General features: G+C 37.7%; 1 protein-coding gene across 3 annotated transcripts in view; it reads left to right on the top strand.

Annotated features, from left to right (window-relative positions):
- ITPK1 (inositol-tetrakisphosphate 1-kinase) overlaps positions 1-22,732 on the top strand; it is a 184,068-nt gene that overhangs the window by 98,369 nt on the left and 62,967 nt on the right. For all 3 annotated transcript variants that reach the window (XM_089522429.1, XM_089522431.1, XM_089522430.1), the window contains one exon: positions 2,386-2,511. In XM_089522429.1, coding sequence (XP_089378555.1) covers positions 2,386-2,511 — 126 coding nt within the window. The remainder of the gene's footprint in view (positions 1-2,385; positions 2,512-22,732) is intronic.

The following is a 22,732-nucleotide window of genomic DNA, read 5'->3' as shown; positions in this document are numbered from 1 at the left end:
CTGGTAACTAGGAAGACATTTTGTCTTGTACCCATAGCTGGGAGTTTTGGCTATAGTCAATTGAAGCTGGTTTATCACAGCTGCTGCTGCTATGACACAATGGGATATAGATTATATGTTGGAATGCTGGGGATTCGCATGTACAGTGGGCCCTTGGTATCCTCTGGGGTTTGGTTCCAGGATTCTCTGTGGATAACAAAATCCGTGGATGTTCAAGTCCCATTATATACAGTGGCATAGTAAAATGGCATCTTTTATATAACATGGAAAAATCAAGGTTTGCTTTTTGGAATTTATATATTTTTAAAATATTTTTCTGCTGTGAGTGCTTGAATCAATGGCTAAAAAAAACCCTGTGGATATGGACAGCTGACTGTATAGTGGATACTTGGCCTTTCAAAAGCAAAATCTAGTCCTTCATTACTTAGAACAAGTCTTGAGTATCCCTTATCCCCAATGCGGACCAGAAGTGTTCTGAATTTGGGATTTTTTATTTTATTTTATTTTTGCTTTGGAAATAGCTGTACAGGTATTTGTGTATACATAATATACAGTACACAACACAAGTAGCATAGTATGTGCTGCGTTTGTGAGGCTAGAGAGAGACAAGGCTGAAAAGAGACTGAGGATCTGTGCAATGGCAGTAATCTGAGCACAGTGGTCAGCGCAAATCCATGCCTCCCGCTATTTCACAGTTCCTCACGTCTCTCTCCAGCCTTGTGTGTTATTTGTTTGCTTCATGTGTTGTGTATGAGACATGAGACTGGAGAGAGACTGAGGATCTGAGAAATGAACAAGCAGCAAAGGTGAAAGTGAGCGGTTGGCTGCAAAAAGTCTTGTTTTTTGGAGGTTTTCAGATTTCTGGATTAGGGATGCTCAACCTGTACAGTATGATAGAAATAGTGTCTTAAAGTTTTATAAAATGAGAGGGGGAGGAAGAAAGAAATGTAGCAGCACCTTTAAGACTAGCTGATGTTTTTATTTTAGCACGAGCTTTCATGGCAATAAACCTACTTCTGATGCAGTACTGAGTGAAAGTACTGCATCAGAAAGTTTTATATCCATATTTCAGGGATACAGTTGCAAGAAGACAAATCAGTCAAGACAGGCATTCAGAGAAAATTTTATTTATTTTTTAAAGTTCTAATTCTACAAGGAGTCAGCATGGTGTTGTGGTTTGAGTGCTGGACTGTCACTGTGAAGACCAGGGTTCAAATCCCCACTTGGGCATGGAAACTCACTGGGCAAGTCACAGTTGGGTTCAGAAGAAGGCTAATGCAAACTCCTCTGCACAAATCCTGCCAAGGAAACACTGTGATATGTTCGCTTTTGGGTTGCCATAAGTCAGAAACCTGAAGACACAAACCAATAACAACAATAAGTCTACAAGGGCGCATAATTTGTGGACTCCCAGATAGTGCTGGACTGCATGTCCCATCTCCTTTGCCAGCACAACCAATGGGTACAGATGATGAGAACTGCAGTCCAAAAACAGCTGGAGTTACATGAGTTGTCCATCTCTACTTTATCAGGCAATTGAACTATGCCATGAGCACTCAAAGTGTTTATCTTATGAAGGCAAAAATAGTTTTGTGACCTTAGGTGCCAGCTTGTTGCCTTTTATATTAAATAATGTAAATATAAATAATGTACAGTTTGGCAAATATCTGTGTGCACTGTAGCAGGGGTACATAATTCACTGTAGTGGTAGAATCCAACTTTTGGGTGTGTATGGATCTTCATTTGATGCCAGCATTTTCAGTTTAAAGAATTACAATTATCTACAACTTGGAAAAATCTTGGGTGTGAGAAATCGATTGCTAGGTTTCCAGATGTTTTTGGACTATACATCCAGTCATCCCTAACTAGCATGGCCAGTTTTCAACGATGCTGGGAGTTGTGGTCTTTCATCCTGTTAGTCCCAACTCAGCTAGGCCCAATCAATCAATTGCTGATGGTGAGTGGACACATAGGTTCGCAATAGTTTACTGTAGTCAGGTCTAACAACATGATTTAGGCTGTGATTTTGGATCCAAGCCTGGGAACTACTGGTTCATTACTGGGCTACTTAGTTACCTGAATCACTTAACCAAACATCTGTAATAAAAAGCAATTTTATTAGGTTGACTTCAGGTGGTTCTAGGAAATGATGGCTAATGGCACATAGCTGAACACCTCTTGGAAAGTCAACGCCCGTTGAATCAAGACATTTCTGGGGAAAATGACAGAATGCTCTGGTTAAATAGGGCAGGCTTTCATGCTTTTTACTGAAAAATACTGTTATATCTGATGGTGAATTTTCTTGGAAAATGTTATTAGAAACCAAAAATGTGATATTTTACAAAATGACACTTTTCTTTGTTTTTCATTACTATTTTCATCCAGCTTGACCTAACTAAACCAATAGAAGACCAGGGCCCATTAGATGTGATCATCCATAAACTGACAGATGTCATCATTGAAGCTGACCAAAATGACAGCCAGGCACTGGCATTGGTTCATAGATTCCAGGTGGGTAATATTCCTTTCTTCCTTCCTTCTTTTTTTATTTACATTCAGTGACATACAACAATATTCCAAGATAACAAAAACAAGAAAATAAAAACGACAAAAAAGAAAAATAACCATATTAATTCTAAGCTGACCAAACATCCAAATGTCAGTCCATTTGTAAATGTTGTCTATACATCAGTCTTTCAAATGTTGCAAGCATTAGATCCTGGATAGATCTTCTATCCAGGAAAATTATTTTTCCAGTAATGAGGTATTAATCTTTTAGCAGTCAAGTGGTTGCAAAAAATCCACTTTCATTGACCATTTGGTAATTTCCAAGAAACAGGTAAATAGTTCAAAAAGACATGCACTTCCCTGAATATCAAGGAACTTTCTAGTATCAAATTTACTAGTGTGATTACTTCCTGCCAAATGTAGCTACTGTAGGTCAAATCCAAAACATACATAAAACTAAAATATGAATAAAATACCGTATAGCTACCATGTGAATGCCAGACAATTTAAGTACAATACCCATAAATGAAGCAGAATTATAAAACTTGATTATAAAAATCTATATGAAAGATTCAAAGTATAAAAATGGGTAAAAGAGAAAGGGGAGAAATACAGCTTTAAAACATAAATACATAAAACAAAAAGATTGAACATCAGTTACACATCAAAATTCCTCATCACCTCTACAGTTTACCCCAATTGTCCCCACATATCTAGCTCTCACCTGTATTACTTTACATAGAAACTTAGCTGTGGTAATAGATACAGTGGACCCTTGCTATACGCTGGGGTTTGGTTCCAAGATCCCTCGTGGATAACAAAATTGGTGTATACTCAAGTCCCATTAAATATAATGACATAGCAAAATAGTGTCCCTTATAAAAAAATGGAAAATCAAGGTTTGATATTTGAAATTTATACTTTTTTTGAACACTTTCAAACCATGGATGCTTGAATCTGTGTATAAAAAATCCGTGTATAAGAAGGGCAGACTGTATTTTTGAATCTTGGCCACTCATGAAGTATGGAGTTCTAACATGGGTATCCCAGAACATTGATCGTTTGATATAGGGACCAAGATACTGGTCTCTTTCCTGTCGGTACAAATTAGACTTGAATAGAATATGAGCTAAATCTTCAATTTCTCAGTCTCCACAAATACAAGTTCACTCATCGTAAGGAATACCATTAAATCTACCATATCTTACCATGGTATCAAGCTGATCAAATCTAGCTTGAATAAATGCCTCCCTCAGGTATTTTGGCATTTGCATTTTTAGATAGTTTGGTCTTTCAAAAGTGTGTTTAAATCAGCTTAGCAATTTTAAATTGCCTACCTTACTAAGGGTGGCTATATCTTTTTGGGGCTCAATATCCTGGATTCTCTGTCTCGCACCCTTTTTTGCTTGATCATTGACTGTGCAGGTTACAGGAAGACCACAGCTCTTTATAAAGTTTGTTATATGCATAAACCAAGAGGACTGAAGATGGGATTGGGCCTGTTCTAAGAGACATAATTTTGGTAGTCTATCTGGCACCATTTCATTGATTTTACACCAATAATTAAAGATTTTGATTTTTGCTTACGAATAAATTGAATATATTTCTAGTTCAGCTCTAACAGCAGCCGCAGATGTTCTCTTGTCTACACCCAATATACATCTCAGATGTTGAGACTGTGCTAGTTCTACTACTGAAATAGGATTTAGTCCTCAAACTTCTGCTGCATATAAAAGCATAGGTGTAACCTTAGCTTTATAAACGTTAATTATTGGGTTAGAGAGCCAGGGTATTTGTGAGCTTTTAGTTTAAGTATGAGATTCAAATGGGCCTTTGCTCTAAGTGAATTTCTTTGATGATGATGATGATGATGATCAGGATCCAATTTCTGAGCATTATCAGTATTATATCTCCAACCATTTGCTGATTTAGAAAGCCTTAAAAAAAAAAGACTGTGTGGCAACCAACATACCCAAAAAAGCAATCTCTGCTGTATAAGACATAGTCAGAGATCTACAGCCATACTAGTTTTATGTGTTAAGACAGATGGTCATTGATTAATCAGAATTAGGTATTGCAGTTCTGTATAGGATGCTTGCTTTAAACGTTGTGTGTCATTTATTTATGGATAAGAGCAATTTATATACCTATAGTGGTCCTGCTGTATCGGTTGGGCTAGCCATGTGCGGATTGGAACTCCCATGGATCACTCTGCCACATATTAGCCAATGCTAGTGTGCACCCATGGACACACTGATGTGGACATGCACACATTGCTGCCCATTGACGAATCTTGGCTTCAACTACCACATTTTTTGCATTTGCATGACCCCACAGAACTGAGCCACACTGGATAGGAAAGACCCACCATAAATTGTTGGTTTGGATACTTGGTTGGCCTCATTTATTTATTTATTTATTTACAGTATTTATACCCCGCCCTTCAGCCCTAAAGGCTCTCAGAGCGGCTTACAATTATTATTTTAATTGGACGGTTACCTGCCCTCAGGCTTACAATCTAAAAAGATACGACACAAAAGAAGAAGAGAATGGTGATGGGGAAGGGGATCAGGTCCAGCATTTCTTCTCTCCCTCTGAGGCTTGGACCAAGGCAGATGGATTGGAGGGAGGGCTCTTCTTCTTAATTGAGGCCAGGCCCGATGGCGTTGGGCCTGCCTTTTCACTCCCTCCAGGCCAGAGGATGACAGTTGGCAAGAAGGGAGGGCTCTTCTTCTTCAGGCCCGATGGCATAATATTAATATCTTTAATATTAAGGGAACCTCAGATTCACTAAAAGATGCAGAGCCAAACCTAAATTGAAACATATGTTTTGGTTATAGATAATGCCATTTAGCTGATAGAAAGAGTTTAAACTACTTTTGCAAAACTGAAAAAAGGCAAAAGGTCAACACCAAGTATCTGATTTAAGATAACAATCCTATTATGAGCCCATACCTTTCATGAAAATGATCCCTTACCAATTTTCAAATTTGAGTTTTCCCATAAAGTCAGTTTGGCATGAGTGTATGGTTCAAATGGCAATTGACAAGCCATTTTGCCACACAGTTACAACCTCTGAAGTTGTTGGCAAAACCCTGCCATTTTAAAATAAAAATGAAACCAAGTACTGCCCATTTTAATAGAGGTACCAGAAATAGAAGTCTTCCAGAGAATATGGAAAACAAAATGGTGGGTAACAGACTGGAAACGTATATACAGCATATCCCCAACCACAAGAAAAGAGCCACAAAAGACTGCAGCACCTATAGAACCATAGCATTAATTTCCCACACAAACAAAATTCTACAGCATAGACTCCCATCATACAAGGAAAGAGAAATCCCAGAGGTGCAAGCGGGGTTCAGGAAAGAAAGAGGCACTGGGGACCACATTGCACATATACGATGGTTAATGGAGCGCATAAAGGAATTCCACAAGAAAATCATCTTGTGGTATTGAGCCACGGCAGTTAAAATGGTGTTATACTGAACTATTTCTGCACTGTGGATACAGCCTAGATGTAATATTTATTTTAATCACGTTTACCTTACCATGTTGTTGTTATCTTTCTGTGATTTATGGCACAAAGGGAAAGCAAATGTGGCCATTGCTTGCATTAGCTTTTCATCAAATTCCCTTTTGCAAACAATGATGTTAACCTTCACCTAAGAAAAGCATTAAAATTATGTTGCAAAGCAGCAGAACACATAATCTGCTTTTGTACTTTCCTTTATGACCTGGAAATCTCTGAGGAAAATCCCTTTTTGTCTCTCTAGCCCACTAATAAACTAGGGACTGTCTGAATATATGAGGAAGTGCAAATAATTTAGATAAGCATACTTTCCCCCTATACCTGTACCTTTTGTCATGTTGACAGGGATGTTCAGCAGACAAATTGCCATGAGCTAATTTTGTTTTTAGTGTACAAATTACCAATGTAGGGGCATGTGTTATTTTGGGATAGAAGTACATTGTATGTTCAGTACAAAAATGCTGTCAACAAACAGCATCCCTGTGCTTGTATATCCCGTATGTAGGGATGAAAAACATGTCAGGGTTAAGGGACTGCATTGCCCCTTCCAGGAGACCTTGGAGGGCTACACCTCCTTACAAAGAATGCCTTCTAGGGAATATCGGGGCATTTTCAACATGCTTTTCCCCCTTCAGACCATTTTAGGCCCAGGAGGAGCCTTTTCTTTTTTTTAACCACAGGAAGTGACCCAAACTGCTGTAATGTACATCATACAGTGCTGCTTTTGAAGATGGTTCATACATTTTGATGGAGCAAACTGCAACTGTCCAAAGGCTGATCACTGGGAATTCTCAGCATTTGTTGTTGTGCACCTTCAATTCATTTCTGACTTAGGCTGACCTTAACACAGACCTATCATGGGGGTTTCTTGGCAAGATTTGTTCAGAAACGGGTTTGCCCTTGCCATCCTCTACATCTGAGAGTGTGTGAGTTGTCCAAGAGCACCCAATTTGTTTCCATGGCTAAGTGGGAATTTGAACCCTGGTCTCCAGTCATAGTCCAATGCTCAAATCACTACACCATGCTGGCCCTTTAGTCTAAAGTATAATTGCACTGTAAAAAGAATGTAGTTTGACATTGCTTTAGTTGCCATGGTTCAGTGTTATGGAATCCTTTGTAGTTTGTTCTGGCACAAGAGCTTCTGACAGAATGCTAAATATTTCACAAAACTACAAATCCTAAAATTCCATAGCATTGAGCCATGACAGTTGAAGTGATGTCAAACTACATTATTTCTGCAGTGCAGATTAGACCTAAATCTCAGCATTCACGCCCTTTTTATTCCAGCTGCACTGGTTACTAATATGTTTCCAGGCCGAATCCAAAGTACATGGACATCATAAATGGATCAAGTTGCCTTACTTTCATTCTTGCCCACGTTTTAGGTTCTGCTTGAGACATCTTGATCATAAACTTTTCCATTAAACTTTCCAAAAAAGGGCATTTGTTGCAATGGCTCTACAGTTGTGGAGCTCATTTTCAGTTTATACTCAGCCCCTTCAGAACAGGCCTTTAAGAATGTCTTGAGAACATCTCTTTTGACTGCTATTTTTCCTTAATGATTGTACATTCTTTTTTTTTTTTTTAAAATAACTTTATTGATTATTACAATTACCGTATATAAAAAGCATTCATAACATACAATAAAAGATATAAAATACAGTTAGAAAAAAAATTATAAAATTTCCATTCTTCTCTTTCTAATCTTGTCCTATTACTTCCTTTATCTCGGAATCAATCCTTCCTTTGGTGGCTACAAATTTCCACAAACTCTTTATCCCCTTTTAAATAAACAATTATTAAATCTTGAATATATCTTTAAGTTTACTGTATCCACATTTCCATTTTCTATTCTAGTTCCTTCTTACTATTCTAGTATTCTCTCACCCCAGTATTCTCCTAATCCTAGTATTCTATCCAGTACAATATTTCAATTGGAATCTTATTATATCAATCCTTGTTTCACATATTTTAACCATAAATCCCACACCCGATAGAAATCCTCTAGTGATCCTTTTCCCAATAATGTTGTTAATTTATCCATCTCGAGCAAGCTCATCATCTTTAATCTCCACTCTTCAATTGTTGGTATTTCTTCCGTCTTCCATTTTTTTGCGATCGATGCTCTTGCCGCCACTATCATATAAAATAAAAGTCTTTCTTTATTTGGGTCGTCCTTGAAATTCTCTGTGATGTTTAGAAGATACATTGTCGGTCTTGGTTTTCCTCTAATTGGTAACATCTTTTTGATTTCTTTATGTATCTCTTTCCAAAATGTGTTAATTAATGGGCACTTCCACCAACTATGGAAGTAAGTGCCGACCTCCTTTTTACATTTCCAACAGGTGTTATTTTTATTAAACATTTTAGAGAGTTTAAATGGTGTCAAATACCATCTGTACATTGATTTATAGATATTTTCTTTAATTTCCATACTTGGTGTTAATTTCAGTCTTCCCTTCCAAACTCTCTCCCATTGTTGTAGATGAATTGGTTCTTTTATATCTTTTGCCCATTTTATCATATATTCTTTAATTACCTCAGTTTCCATTTCAAAATTTCTGATTAAGTTATAAAACTTTGCAATTTGTTTTTTTGGGTTATTAATAATTTTTTCTAGTTGTGCATCTACCGCACCTATTCCTTCCATTTTTTTATCTACCAGAAACCTCTCTCTAAACTGTCTAAATGCAAACCAGTCACATTTGTATCCCTCTATAGTCAATTCGTCTTGTGTTTTCATTACCCTTTGATTGTCCCGTATTTTTGTCAAATGTTCATATGTCACCCATCTATCTTCTTTTATTACTATTCGGCTAAATAACGCTTCATTCGGGGATGCCCAAGTTGGGATAACAGGGCACCACTTTTCCTTATACTTTGTCCATATTCTAATCAAAGATTTCCTTATTATATGATCATTAAATTTTTTGTCCAATTTAATTTTGTTATAAAATAAATATCCATGCAGGCCATAATTTAAATCAATTTTCTCCAAATTTAATATCCTATTTTTTTCCAGCCTAATCCAATCAACCAACCAGTCCAACACCGCAGCATAATAATACCACTTCAAGTTTGGTAATGCTAACCCTCCTCTCTCAATTGCATCTTGCATTACTCTTGTTTTGATACGTGATCTTTTATTCTTCCATATAAAACTATTTAAGTCCTTTTCCCATTTTATAAATGGCTTATCATTAATTATAATCGGGAGATTCTGAAATAGATATAACATCTTGGGGAGAATCATCATCTTTATTGTTGCGATTCTTCCCATCCATGAAATATTTAGATTATTCCATCTTGCCAATTCTTTTTTAATAAGTGCCCAAGTCTTTTCATAATTGTTCCTAAATAAGTCCGTATTTTTAGTTGTAAGATCACAACCGAGATATTTAACCTTATTTTCGAATTTAAATCCCGTCTTTTGTTCTATCAGTGATTTTTCTTCTTTGGTTAAATTTAATCCAAGTAATTTTGTCTTATCAGTATTTATTCGATAACCTGATACTCTGCCAAATTTTTTCAAAATTTTCAATAATTGTTCACAGCTTTCCGTTGGTTTAGCAATCGTCAGGACCAAATCATCTGCGAATGCTCTTAGTTTATATTCCTCTTTTTTATATTTAAATCCTTCGATCATTTCATTATTACGAATTGTTTCTAAAAGGGGTTCTAAAACTAATATAAAAAGTAATGGAGATAGTGGGCAACCTTGTCTTACTCCTTTGTTTATCTCGCATGATTTTGTCTTTTCTTCGTTAATCAAAATTTTGGTCTCCTGTTTTCCATATACTGTCTCAATCATTTTTAAAAAATTTGGACCTGCTTTAATGGTTTTCAGTACTCCAAACATGAATTCCCAGTCTACGTTATCAAATGCTTTCTCTGCGTCGATGAAAAATAAGGCCATTTTCCTGTCAATTTTTTTTTCATAAATTTCAATCAGATTAATAATATTCCTCATGTTGTTTTTAATATATCTATTAGGGAGAAAGCCATTCTGATCAGGATGAATCCATTCATTTAATATTTTTTTAAATCTTGAAGCCAATATTGAAACGAACAACTTGTAATCCGAATTCAATAATGAAATAGGTCTATAATTTTTTGGGGTCAACAGATCTTTCCCTTCTTTGGGTATTAAAATTGTCGTGGATTGCAACCATGTTTGGGGTATTTTACCTTTATTAATTTCATTCATCACTTCTACCATTGGTACTTTTATTTGGTCCTCACAAATTTTATAAAAATCATTTACAAATCCATCTGGGCCCGGTGATTTCCCTAGCTTGCTGGAAGAGATAGCCTGTGAGAGTTCTTGTATTGTTATGGGACCATTTAACTCTTCTCTTTGTTCCTGTGTAAATTCTTTCAACTTAATTTTTGCCAGGTATTTAGCTATCTTTCCCTCATCCACTTTATTCTTTTTATACAACTCTCTAAAATAGTTCAAGAAAGTTTTTTTAATTTTTTCCTGATCCACGATTAAAACCTCATCTTTTTTAACAGCTGTTATTGTTCTCTTAGCTTTCTCTCTTTTCAGTTGTGTTGCCAGTAATTTCCCCACCTTATTCGCTGATTCAAAATATCTCTGTTTCACATATCTCATTTTTTTCTCCATCTCATCCACCAACAGACTTCTAATTTGACTTTGTATTATTTTTATTTCATATTGAATTTTCTTATTACTGGGTTCTTTCTTTAAACTTAACTCTTTCACTTGCAATGTTTCTTTTAACTTGTCCATTTCTCTTTCTCTACTTTTCTTTTTTTCTACTGCTTTCTTTATCAACCAACCTCTTATAACCGATTTCATAGCGTCCCATATATTCTGTAAAGATGATTCCTTATTCCAGTTTTCTTTAAAATATAATTCAATATTTTCCTTTAATTCTTTCACAAGCTTCTCATCTTTCAGCAAACCTGTGTTTAATCTCCAACTGTATTCTCTTTTGCCTATTTGTAATTCTAATTGAACCGGACTATGATCTGACCAGATTTTGGGAATTATTGTCACTTTCTTTATATTTTTACATAGGTGTAACGATGCTAAAATTAAATCTATCCTAGACCATGTTTTATGTGGGTTAGAATAAAACGTGAAGTCTTTATTTTCTCCATTTTTAATTCTCCATGTATCCTCCAGTGCATGTAATTTCAGTAACTCAAAAAATTGTTGCGGTAGTTTTCCTTGATTGATTTTGATTTTTTTGTCCGAGAATCTGTCCAGTGTTGGGTTAATTACCCCATTAAAGTCTCCACAGAGAATTATATTCTCTGCTTCTATATTAATTAGGGTCTCTTTCAATTTTTTATAGAATTTATTCTTATTATCTAACGGGCCATATACCCCTATCAGTGTCAATTTTTGATTTTTAACTATTACCTCTACAATAATAAAATGTCCTTCGCTATCTTTTACAATTTCCTTCGCTATATATTTGTGGTTGACATAAATTACTACTCCCTTTTTTTTAGCCTTGGCCGCTGATATAAATTCTTGCCCTAATTTACTCCACTTTAAATATTTTTTATCTTTTTCTTTAATTCTAGTTTCCTGTAGGCAAACAATATCCAATTTCTGTTTTTGTAAATAATAAAACACTTTTTTCCTCTTCTGAGGTGTATTTAGGCCCTGTACGTTCCAAGTCAAAATTTTTAAATTTTCCATCATAGCAATGTATCTTCTAAACAAACTCGAGTCTGATTATATATGATATAAAGAAATTTTATTAGGGTATTGTTACATCAGTTCTTTAAAACAGAAGATTGTAGAGAAATAATGTAGCTTTAAATAGATCTACAGTTCTCTTTCTTCTTCTTCTTCTTCTTCTTCTTCTCCTTCCTCCTGTATTTCTTGTTCCTCTCTTCTTATTCTTTCCTCTTCCTCTAATAGGACCTGGAGGTCGAGGTTCATCAGATTCCCTGCCGTTTCTCCTTCCTTCTCTTGGGTTCCTCCAACCTTTAATTCCTTTTGATCTTTCTCCTTTTCTTCTTTGTCTCTATCCTTCCTTTGTTCTGAAGCCCGTCTCATAAAAGATCTTGCTTGATCAGGTGAGCTAATTTTTACTCTTTTCTTAAGCCACCAAAAGGTCAATCCTTCTGGAAGTTCCCAACGATAGGAAATTCCTTCCTTTCTCAGAAAAGTCGTGAGTACCGAGTAATCTCTTCTTTTACGAAGAATACGAGCAGGGATGTCTTTCATAACCTTCAACTCTGTACCGTTTATTCGAAGGGGGTTTTCATTATGCTTAGCTAAAAATGCGTCCCTAGTTCTTTTCTTTACAAAATGTAATGCTATGTCCCGAGGTAGGCCCCTTTGTTTAGCCACTATCGAATTAACTCTGTACAAATTATCAACCTCGTCCTCAAAAAAAACTGGGTCTTTATCTAAAAATTTAGCTATTTCTATTATTAAAGTTTCCTCTAGTTTCTCGTCTTTCTTCTCCGCTAATCCTCTAATTTTCACCGATTTTTCTTTCAATTTTTGCTCCCAAATTGCCCTTTCATCTAGGTCTTCATCTCTTTTATTTAGAAGTCTTCCAAAATCTGTTTCCAATTTTTCACTTCTATATTCTAGAATATCCACCCTTTGCTTTGTTTTTTGTATCTCTACAGTTAACTTATCAACTGTTTGTTTTATCTCTTTCAAATCCTCCCTTATCTCTTTCAAATCAGACCTGATCTCTTCCTTAATTTCTCTCTTAAAATTTTGCATTTCCTTTGTCAAATTAGAGGATAAGCTTAAAGATAGATTTTCAATTCTCTCTAAAATGAGTTGATTAATATCCATTGAATTTAATTTTTCCGATGAATTTCTTCGTTGGGTTTGGGCTTGTGCTTGCGCTTGTAATTTTTGCGATTGAGTTCTAGTATTCATATTCTTATAAAGCTTCTTTATAATTCTCTTCAACTATTATTCAACCCCAAAGTCTAAAAAAAAACAGTTTGATTATTTGGAACCAAGTTCAAAAAATCTTTCTTCACTTTCCAACCAACTTAATTTCCAGTTTTCTTCTTAATATCTTAATTTTTAGACTGAACTTTCGCTTTCTTGTATATATCCACTAAGACTCTATTTCAACACGTTACAACTATACTTATTTTCCAAAGTCTCCCGAATTCTATATCATATAATATACAGTATAAGTTCAAATCACAAACACCATTTCATTTTCAAAATTTCATTAGATTTCATTAAGTTTAAAAATAGCTATTTAAATGAAAATTAGGATTAATCCTTTTACTACTACCAAATCCTCAAACGTTCTATAATTTACTAAATATATTATATTTCAAAATTATCCTCAAGTGTGGGTACAAATAATCAAAAAGGAGTTCTCAAAGGTATATCTTCACTTCCTCTCTAAACCAATTTCTTCTCTTCTTTTTTATCCTTATAGAGTCCTTCCGGCTGTCCTTCGTCCTTATCCCTCCTATATCACCTTTATCTCTCTATTAAATCCTCGCACCTATCTTACTCAACTAATAGACGGATAATTAGAAATAGCGCGTTTACTCCACTTCCCCCAGTCAAACAGTTATTTTGACTTTCTCAGCCCTTCTTATATGAGTTTCCTTGCTGTTTATATTATTTATTATCTCACCCAAAAAGTTCCGTTTCTATGTCTTTTCGCGGCTATTTCAGTCCTCCTAGTGCGCGTCTATAAACTCCTTTCTTCTGTTGTCTGAGGGACCTTCTTATTTTCTTCCTTTACTTCCTCTTCCGATCCTACTCTTTCCACTGTACTTCCGGTGTTTTAGCTCTATGATTCCTCTTCTTCTCTCCTTCGTCACTTCCTCTAGTCTGTCTGTCTCCTCCTCTCGCTGGTCTTGTTCTCCTCTTCCCTCCTCCCCTCGGCAGTGGATTCCTCCGCGTCTCTCTCCCTCTCTCTCCTGCTTCCCGGACGTCTCAGCCCTCCTCCTCCTAAAGGATCTCTTATCTTCTAAACAGTCACAGGTGAGTTTTCAAGGACGTTTAATCCAAGTGTTTATTTTTCTTACTGCCCTTATCAGGCTAGTCAGTCATTGCCTTCTTATCCAGTACAGAAATCCCGTAGTCTCTCTCAATAGTCTTTCCTCAATTGGGCTAAAGTTATAAGATCCTCCAATGGGTAGGCGTATATATTCTTTCTTTTTCAAAAACAAGGAAAAAATACTAAATACTAATATCTCTTTTAAGATTTAAGCCCCGTTGTGTCTATAATCAATCCAAATATTCCAACTATTCCGTATCAAATATAACTCACCAGTCTTTAATGGGGTCTAGGATATTCTTATAATCCCCTTCTTCTGCTATATAAGGAGCTACTTAATCCCTTTTTTTTGGGTTTATCTCTCAGTTGTTAACTCTGGAGTGATCCAAGAAAATTTCCGCGTCTTTACGCTGCTGTTCTTCCTCTTATTTTAAAAAGTTGGTGGTCGCCCCTGTGCGAAGCCGCTGTTTTAAGCTATGCGGACGTGGATTGCTCTACAGATCCCCCTTCTCCAATGGCTTCCGTCCTCCCCACGTAGCGGGTCGAACCTACTGCTGAATCCTCAGCTCCGGAGAAGGTTTGGGACCTTCCGTCGAGCCCCCTCAGATCCCCCTTTCTTTAAGGGGGATTCTCCTGATGCAGAAGCGTCTGCTACCAGGAATTCCCGCTTAGCCGAGTCGTCTCCACAGAGCCTCAGTGGAGACCATCTCAACGGGGCGCCATTCCAACCCGGAAGTGGATTGTACATTCTATTGTGGTTGTGCGTGATCTGACTTCATAGTTACTATAACTTACCTGAAGTACCTAATGTATCCTAATAATCCTAAAAAGTGGCCAACAAATAATATTGAATAATTTTTTTAAAGTTATGGATAGTTCTGTACTACTAGCAACATTTTGTATGTTAACAGCAAAAGGATGGTTGAAAAAAGAATGAGGTTGAGTAGCTCAAGTCATATATTTGTTATCTATTTAAGTAGAAATACACCTGAGCTGTTCTCTAAGCTGTTCCCTGCATTTCTTTTGGGAGGTATAACTTGACCTGGATGTTAAGAATTGCTGCTTTTGCAAGTTCTGAATGTAGCATTTTGTGTTGCTGAGGTCTTTCTCTCCCCCCCCCCCCCCTCTTTCTCGAATTATACCTTGGGGACAAACTTCAAGGTGAAACCTATTTAAATAAGAGGAATTGTTCCAGTTATTATATCCACAATTGGGCAATCCACATTTGAAGCTGAAGTTTTTACTGATGCTCTTGTAGCTTTAAAATGCTTGTTCTTGGCTGTGTGAGCTCAGAGTATTAAATAGCTCAGCTGGAAACAAGCTCTCAGTTGTTGGTATTGAAAAGAAGGAATGATTTAAACAAAATAAATACAGGAGAATCTTTGCAGTGCTTTCAGCTAGTTGCTAAATTTCAAATAAACAAAGCAAGGGAATTGTTGTTCACAGAGATGATTCTGTTGTTGTGCTTTCAGAGAGCGTCTCTCAATAAGTGCACCCCAGTCTGTCTGTGGTTTATATCCCCTCTTCTGTAACTACTTGAACCAAGTACAAAGGAGCAGGTATTTCTGCTTCTGATAATCCAGGCTGAGCTTGGGAAAATTACCTTTTTGAACTACATCTCCTTGAACTCCTGAGCCAACATGGCCAGTGGCCAGATGGCTGTGGGTTGTGGGAGCTGTAGCCCTCAAAAGTTTTCCAAACTCTGAAACTGGCATAGAGTCCCTTGTGATGTACTATAGAACAGTACTAGACCTATCCTGGTTTATTTGCATTTCTTCTTTATTCAGGTTAATGCTCCTCCTGTTCTTCCAAGTTGTATTATAACTGAATTATCTCCAAATTCACCACCACCTTTATATGCTCAACCTCTGCTTCCAGTCCAGTAGTCTGTGCTGCTGGATTGGTTGATGCACATGATATTGGCTCTGCATCATGCAGCACTGACTCACAGTCATACCTTATGAGTCTTTTGCATTACTGTGATAATCCTCTTCTGGGAGCTGTAGACTTTTGTGTTAACTAGCAGCAGAAAATGCTCAGCAGTGCCTTGGTAATGATACATCATATCTTTGGTCTTGGAGTTACTTGATGTATTTGTATCCTTACTTAATAATAAGTTAGACCATGTACTAATTAATAGTAGAACTCAAAGATATAGCTGTGTTAGTCTGTAGAATCAGTATGTAGAAAGATCTTGTAGCACCTTTGAGACTAAGTGAAAGAAAGAGGTTGGCAGCATAAACTTGCAAACACTTAAGTCTACGAAAGCTCAAGCTGCCAACTTCTTTCTTTTCAGAGGTGCTACAAGATCTCTCTACATACATGTTGTAGCCATTCATAACAATTAAACAATTGCAAAGTGCAGTCATGGTAGTTAAAGTGGTATCAGAGCACTATGATTCTGTAGTAAGAAATAAACCTTAGTGTCTCTAGGTACCAGGAACAAAGAAGAGCTTTCATTTCTTTTCCTATGTCAGTGGAATGTTGTTATTATATGGGTACAACCTGCCTTCTTTCCTTACAGTTCAGTGACTCACTCACTCACTCATCATTCAAATTTTTGCTTTCTTGTTTTATAGATTTTAGTTTCTAATGCATTTAGTCTATAGTACAGCAGCAGGCAAAGTGTGGGATCAAGACTGCATGTGGCCTCCAAAGCTTTCTTTCAGTGGAAATCATCCTGGATCCATTGCCCCTGTCAGGAAAACAGTCAGCCAAAAATATCCGTTTCTGCTCTTGGAAATTTTTAGGAGCTGCAATTTTGAATTAACTTTCATAGGCAATCAGTACACCCAAACTCAAGTTTTGTTGCAGAAATAATACAGAACTAGATCTGCAAGATAGTAGAGCTGTCTCTCCATATCCATGGATTCTTTATCCATGGATTCAACCATTCATGGTTTGAAAATATTTTTAAAAATTAATTCCAAAAAGCAAACGGTTGATTTTGCCATTTTATGTAAGAGACACCATTTTGCTATGTCACTGTATTTAATGGGACTGTATATAAGAGACACCATTTTCCTACATCATTATATATATAATGGGATGTGAGCATGTGGGGTCCTAGAACCAAACCCCAGCAGATACCAAAGCATTGTCACCTGAAACATTGTGAACAACATTACCAAGTTCCAGCCCCCCACCACATACAGCCTTTAAAAAAATCTGACAAAAATGTCTGCGATGAAAAATTATCTCAGCAAATGTATTGCATATGTGTTGGTTATTTTTTTGTGTGAAGAAAGAGGGCTGAGAGCTACCCAAAGCAAACATTCCACCTTATATGAAGTTGTGCTTTTCTGGGTGTAGGAATTCTTAGATTGTACGCCATAGGAAGGTTTACTCTTTTATATTTATTGTTTTTATGTACAGTGCTGTGCAAACCTACAGCGCTATATAAATAATAATAATAATAATAATAATAATAATAATAATATTGTGGAAACCCCTGCGTTTGCACTAACAAACACTTGTATATACAGTCTTTTAAACACAATACATTAGAATTCTATTTGAGGTGAGAAGTTCTACAGATTAAAGTACTCAGTACAAGGTTGGTTGGTTGGTTTTTTAAATTAAAAATCGGTTTAGATAAATTTGCTTGAAGTGAGCATCTTGCCATGTCCAATCCTGATTTTTGTTCCCTTCTCCCCACCTGTATTTTTTTGCAACTATTGGTACCTGCAGTAGTTCATATTGTTGTTTGCAATGTGTCTTCAAGTCAACTCTGAATTATGACAACTCTATCACATGGTTTTCTTGGCACTAATTACTGAGAGGTTTTTTTGTTGGGGGGGAAGGATTCAGGCTCTGTGGCCCTGTTCTGGAAGAAATTATACGTGACGTACCACCACCATCTGTAGCTGACATCTTCAGAGAATGCAGGAATAAACTCTTCCAGAACACGGCCACGTAACCCAAAAAAAACCCCAGAAAAAAACCCATGGATTCCAGCTATGAAAGCCTTTGACTTCACAATTATTGAGTGGTTTGTCATTACTTTCCTCTGAGGTTGAGAGAGTGTGACATGCATGTTTTTTAATAAATGTTCTTTATTGTTTAAAAAACAACACAAAAATATACAAATTACGTACTCAACATAATTACATACTCAAACAACCATAAAATATTACCTGATATGTTTTCATGGCTGAGCAAAGAGTCAAACCCTGGTCTCTCAGAGTCTTAGACCAGCACTCACACCACTACACCATGGATCAAGGAGATGAAAATTAACTTCCAGACCTTGCCCACTTTTTTGGTACTATTAATGTTTCAACTATACTTTTGATTTATTATTGGGCACTGCCATAGGAACTCCAACCCTCCATTCATATACTTCACCCACCATAAAAGCAGTAATTTTGCTAGCTGATCTTCATTTACTCAATCTCAAAGTCTGCAGCAGGGAGTACTCACTAAATAAATGTGGTTAAAGCAAGTGTACATTAAACAAATGACTTCCAAATAATTCTAGTTCTAACAACCAGGGGTGAATCTATACTACAGAATTATAGCATCTTGATACCACTTTAACTGTCTTGGATCCCTCTTGTGGTTTGCAGTTTTTAAAGTGTTCAGAATTCTCTGACAGAGAAGAGAGCTCTAACTGTAATTCAAGTGAGTGTTCCACAGATTTCTAAGGGCTGATCCACCATTGTCAAAAAGGAGTAAGATCCAGTGGAAGCATCTACTGAGGGAATGGTTGAGAGGCAATGTTTACTTATCTCTACCTCTGTAGCTCCTCATTGTCACCAGCCACACTGTTTCAGAGGGTCCCTCTGGAACAATTTTTCAGAGGGATGTAAAGATAAAGACGAATACTGTAGTAAAAAATGCCTCCTATACCCCTTTTCTCTGATTGGAGCACCCTGTGAGTGAAAATCCAGTATCAGTCATATACTATTTGTCAGATGGGAAATAAAACTCATTTCTCTCAAAATGACCTTAATAGATTAGAAAGCTGGACCAAAACTAACAAAATGAATGAGGAGAAATGTAAGGTCCTGCACTTAGGCAGAAAAAATGAAATGCATAAATATATGATGGGAGGCACCAGGCTTAACAACAGTACATGTGAAAGGGATTTAGGAGTCCTAGGGCTCATTCCCACTTGCAGTGTAAATTGTGCTGAATCGCTTTCTCAATGGACTTTAGAAGTCAAATCCAAAAGGTCCCTCGTTCCCACTATCCAAGCGATTTTTTTCTTACCCCAATGGAATTGGTTTATTTTGTAGAACGTTTGTCATTCCCACTTGGTGCCCCTCTTTGAAATACATGTCAATCAAATAACGTAAGCCCGTGCGGGGGGTGGGGACATATCACTGACACACACACACACACCCCTTTTCCCCTTCACAGCTGTCTCTCACAGACTGTTCTCCTCTTACATTCCTCCCCTCACATAATGGCAGTGGTGGCCGGCTCTGGCCCCTGGCGGTCCCCAATGCCTCTGGCTGAGGCGCAGTGAGCTTCAGAGAACAGGTGGAGCTCCCCGACTCCAGGCTGCTACTGCATCCCTCACCCAGGACGCTGGGCCGCTCCACAGAGGTGCCGGGGCTGCATTCTGCATGGGGATTGTCATTTGTTTGAAAAGGAGGAGGGGGAGAGAAAGGCAAGGCAAACCTTTTGGGGTTGTTGTTTTTTTTTTTGTCATGGAATCGATAGAATGATTTCACAATTTTAGCAATTTAACAGTTGTGACATTGCTCTATCAATTTATCGATCAATTTTTATTTTTTAAAGCAAAAAGGCAGCACTGGGTGTGTGTGACATCTCCTACCCCTCTGCCATTCGTCCTTCCCACTTCACATGATGCAACTGTTGTTCCCACTTGTTGAACCTGCTGCAAAATCATTTAAAAAAAAAAAAAAGACCAGCAGGGAACTGCTCTTTGAATAATGCAGTTTTTTTCCGTTTGCCTTGCATCGTAGCAATTGCAGTCAATCGCACCAGCCTCAGAACTGGTTTCAAATGGGAATGAGGGTCATATAATTTGCTTGTCAATTCGTTTTTTTTCCCCCATAGTGGGAATGGGCACCTAAATGATCATGAGACAATAGTGTGATGTGGCAGCGAAGAAAGCCAATGAGATTCTAGGCTGCATCAATAGAAGTATAGTGCCTAAATGGGGGGATAGTAATAGTGCTATTCTATTCTGCTTTGGTCAGGCTTCACTTGGAATACTGTGTCCAGTGCTGGACATCACAATTCAAAAAGGATGTTGACAAGCTGAAATGTATCCAGAAGAGGGCAATCAAAATGGTAAAATGTCTGGAAACCATGCCTTAGAAGGAGAGACTTACGGGCTGGATAGACGGGGAGAAAGGGGTGGCGAGATGCCGTCCCTTTCTGCCCCTGACAGAGGCCGCAGCAATCAAATGGTGAGGCCTCTGGGAGCCCTAAAAACTATTTAGGGTGTGCATGGGGCACTATAGATGACGTACATACGGCGCAGCACCGTTTGAATTCTGCGCCACACATACGTCATCATGGCGGCCCCCATGTGGACAGGGCGAGCCATGATGGCGCCAGAGGCACGCTGTAGGGCTCAGGAGCTTGCGGACACTTTGCTCTCCTGAACCCTAAAATCAGCCCCCGGCCAGTGCATAGCACCAGTCTGTACCAGGCCTTAGGGAGCTGGGTGAGTTAGCCTGGAAAAGAGAAGGTTAAGAGGACTAAAATAGCCCTGTTTAAATATTTGAAGGGGTGTCATATTGAGGATGGAACAAACATGCTTTCTGCTGCTCCAGAGAATAGGACCCAGAGCAATGGATTCAAACTACAGAAAAAGAGATTCCAGCTTAATATTAGGAGGAAGCTTCTGACAGTAAGAGCTGTTCGACAGTGGAACACACTCCCTCGGAGAGTGGTGGAGTCTCCTTCTCTGGAGTTTTTTAAACAGAGGCTTTTTAAACTGCCGGGGATGCTTTGATTGAGAGTTCCTGCATGGCAGGGGGTTGGACTGGATGGCCCTTTTGGTCTCTTCCAACTCTAGGATTCTCTATGGTTTACTGTGTGGGATTTCACAGTATGGAGAAGGGTGTAGCTTTTGCTGTAAAAGAGCAAAATTGTTCTCTGTGTTACCCCTGAAATGAACTGCTATTGCTAAATAGGATTATCATTGCTCTGTAATCAATGTTCCCCATGTGAAAATAACTGAGCCGGTCTCCCAAGAGACATAGTCTTTAGCTAGCTGCGTAAGGTGGTAGGTATGCCTATTTAGCTTTGCTCCCTAGGCCTAGTTGAAGGAGAGATATACAGTGCTGGAGGAATGCATGGTCAAGCTAAAAATAAGTAATGCCTTAATATAGCCATTTTAGTTTGATGTTGCACAGAGGGGCATCTTCCTTGCTTGCATTTTTTTTAAACTGCATATTTCTCTTGGTGACATGGTCACACAGCTCTTCATTTATAGCAAAATTGCATAATCCTGAAAGAGGCCTTATGTCCAGAGTCCCCCCAAATATATCAAAGCAAAAGCAGCTGTGTGGCTTGTGGCACAGTATGTCTTTAATTGTTGTGTTTTACATTTATTTATTTATTTTATTATATCCTGTCTTCCTCCCAATAATGGGATTCAAGGCAGCTAACAACATATTTGAAACAAATTTAAAAAATAAAAAGCATTAATAAAAGCATAAATATAAAATCTAAAAACAATTAAGCAATTGATTAAATTAAGACATTAAACATTAAAAATATTAACATTTATTAAAAGACTATGTATAAAACTTTAAAATTAATGCACAGCATTAAAAGCCCACCCCTAGTCAGTTATTAAAAGTCTGGCAGCACAAAAATATTTTGATCTGCTGACAAAAGGAGAACAAGGAGAAAACCATTCTGGCCTCCCTAGGCATGGCATTTCAAAGTCTGAGAGCAGCCACCAAGAAGGTCCTCTCCCTTGTTCTTACCATATAAGCCCAATAAGGTGCTAGGATGGACGGAAAGGCCTCTCCAGATGATCTTAATACTCTAATGCGCTCATAAAGGGTGATGCAGCCCTCCAGATAACCTGGACCCAGACCTATAACCTGTATACCTGTATACGTAGATCTTTCTAGGTCAAAACCAGCACTTTGAATTGTGCCCAGAAACAGAGAAGCAGCTAGTGTTGCTGTTGCAACAAGGAAATTGTGTGTTCCTTTTACTTTTACAACTTAACAACTTAGACTGTTTCCGAATTGCAGAAATAATCCAGTTTGACACCACTTTTACTGCTGTGGCTCATTGTTATGGAATTCCGGAACTGTAGTTTGTTGTGGCACCAGAGTACTCTGACAGAGAAGGCTAAATGTCTTGCAAAACTACAGTTCCCAGAATTCCATAGTGTTGATCCATGGCAGTTAAAGTGGTGTCAGACTGAATTATTTCTGCAGTGTAGATGCAACCCAAGTATCTCCCATCCAAGTTCTAACCAGGGCTCACTTTCCAAGATAAGATGGGGTGCCTTTAGGTTATTAAGACCTTCCCATCATCTTCAATGTGATGGTGCAAAGGCTGTCATCAAACCCCGCAACTTCTTAACTTAGAATCATAGAGCTGGAAGAGACCGCAAGGGCCATCCCATCCAACCTCCTGCCACGCAGGAATCCCCAACAAATGACCACCCAGCCTCTGCTTAAAGACCTCCAAGGAAGGAGATTCCACTACACTCTGTTTAATTATTTGCTCAAGAATCTTTCCTGGTATTGATGTCAGACTA

Source organism: Sceloporus occidentalis, unplaced genomic scaffold (genome assembly GCF_023333645.1).
Source record: "Sceloporus occidentalis isolate IW3139 unplaced genomic scaffold, rSceOcc1.0.p SCAF_4, whole genome shotgun sequence".
NCBI lineage: Eukaryota > Metazoa > Chordata > Lepidosauria > Squamata > Phrynosomatidae > Sceloporus > Sceloporus occidentalis.
Note: the sequence above shows the minus strand (reverse complement) of the source record. Positions and strands in the feature narration are given on the sequence as shown.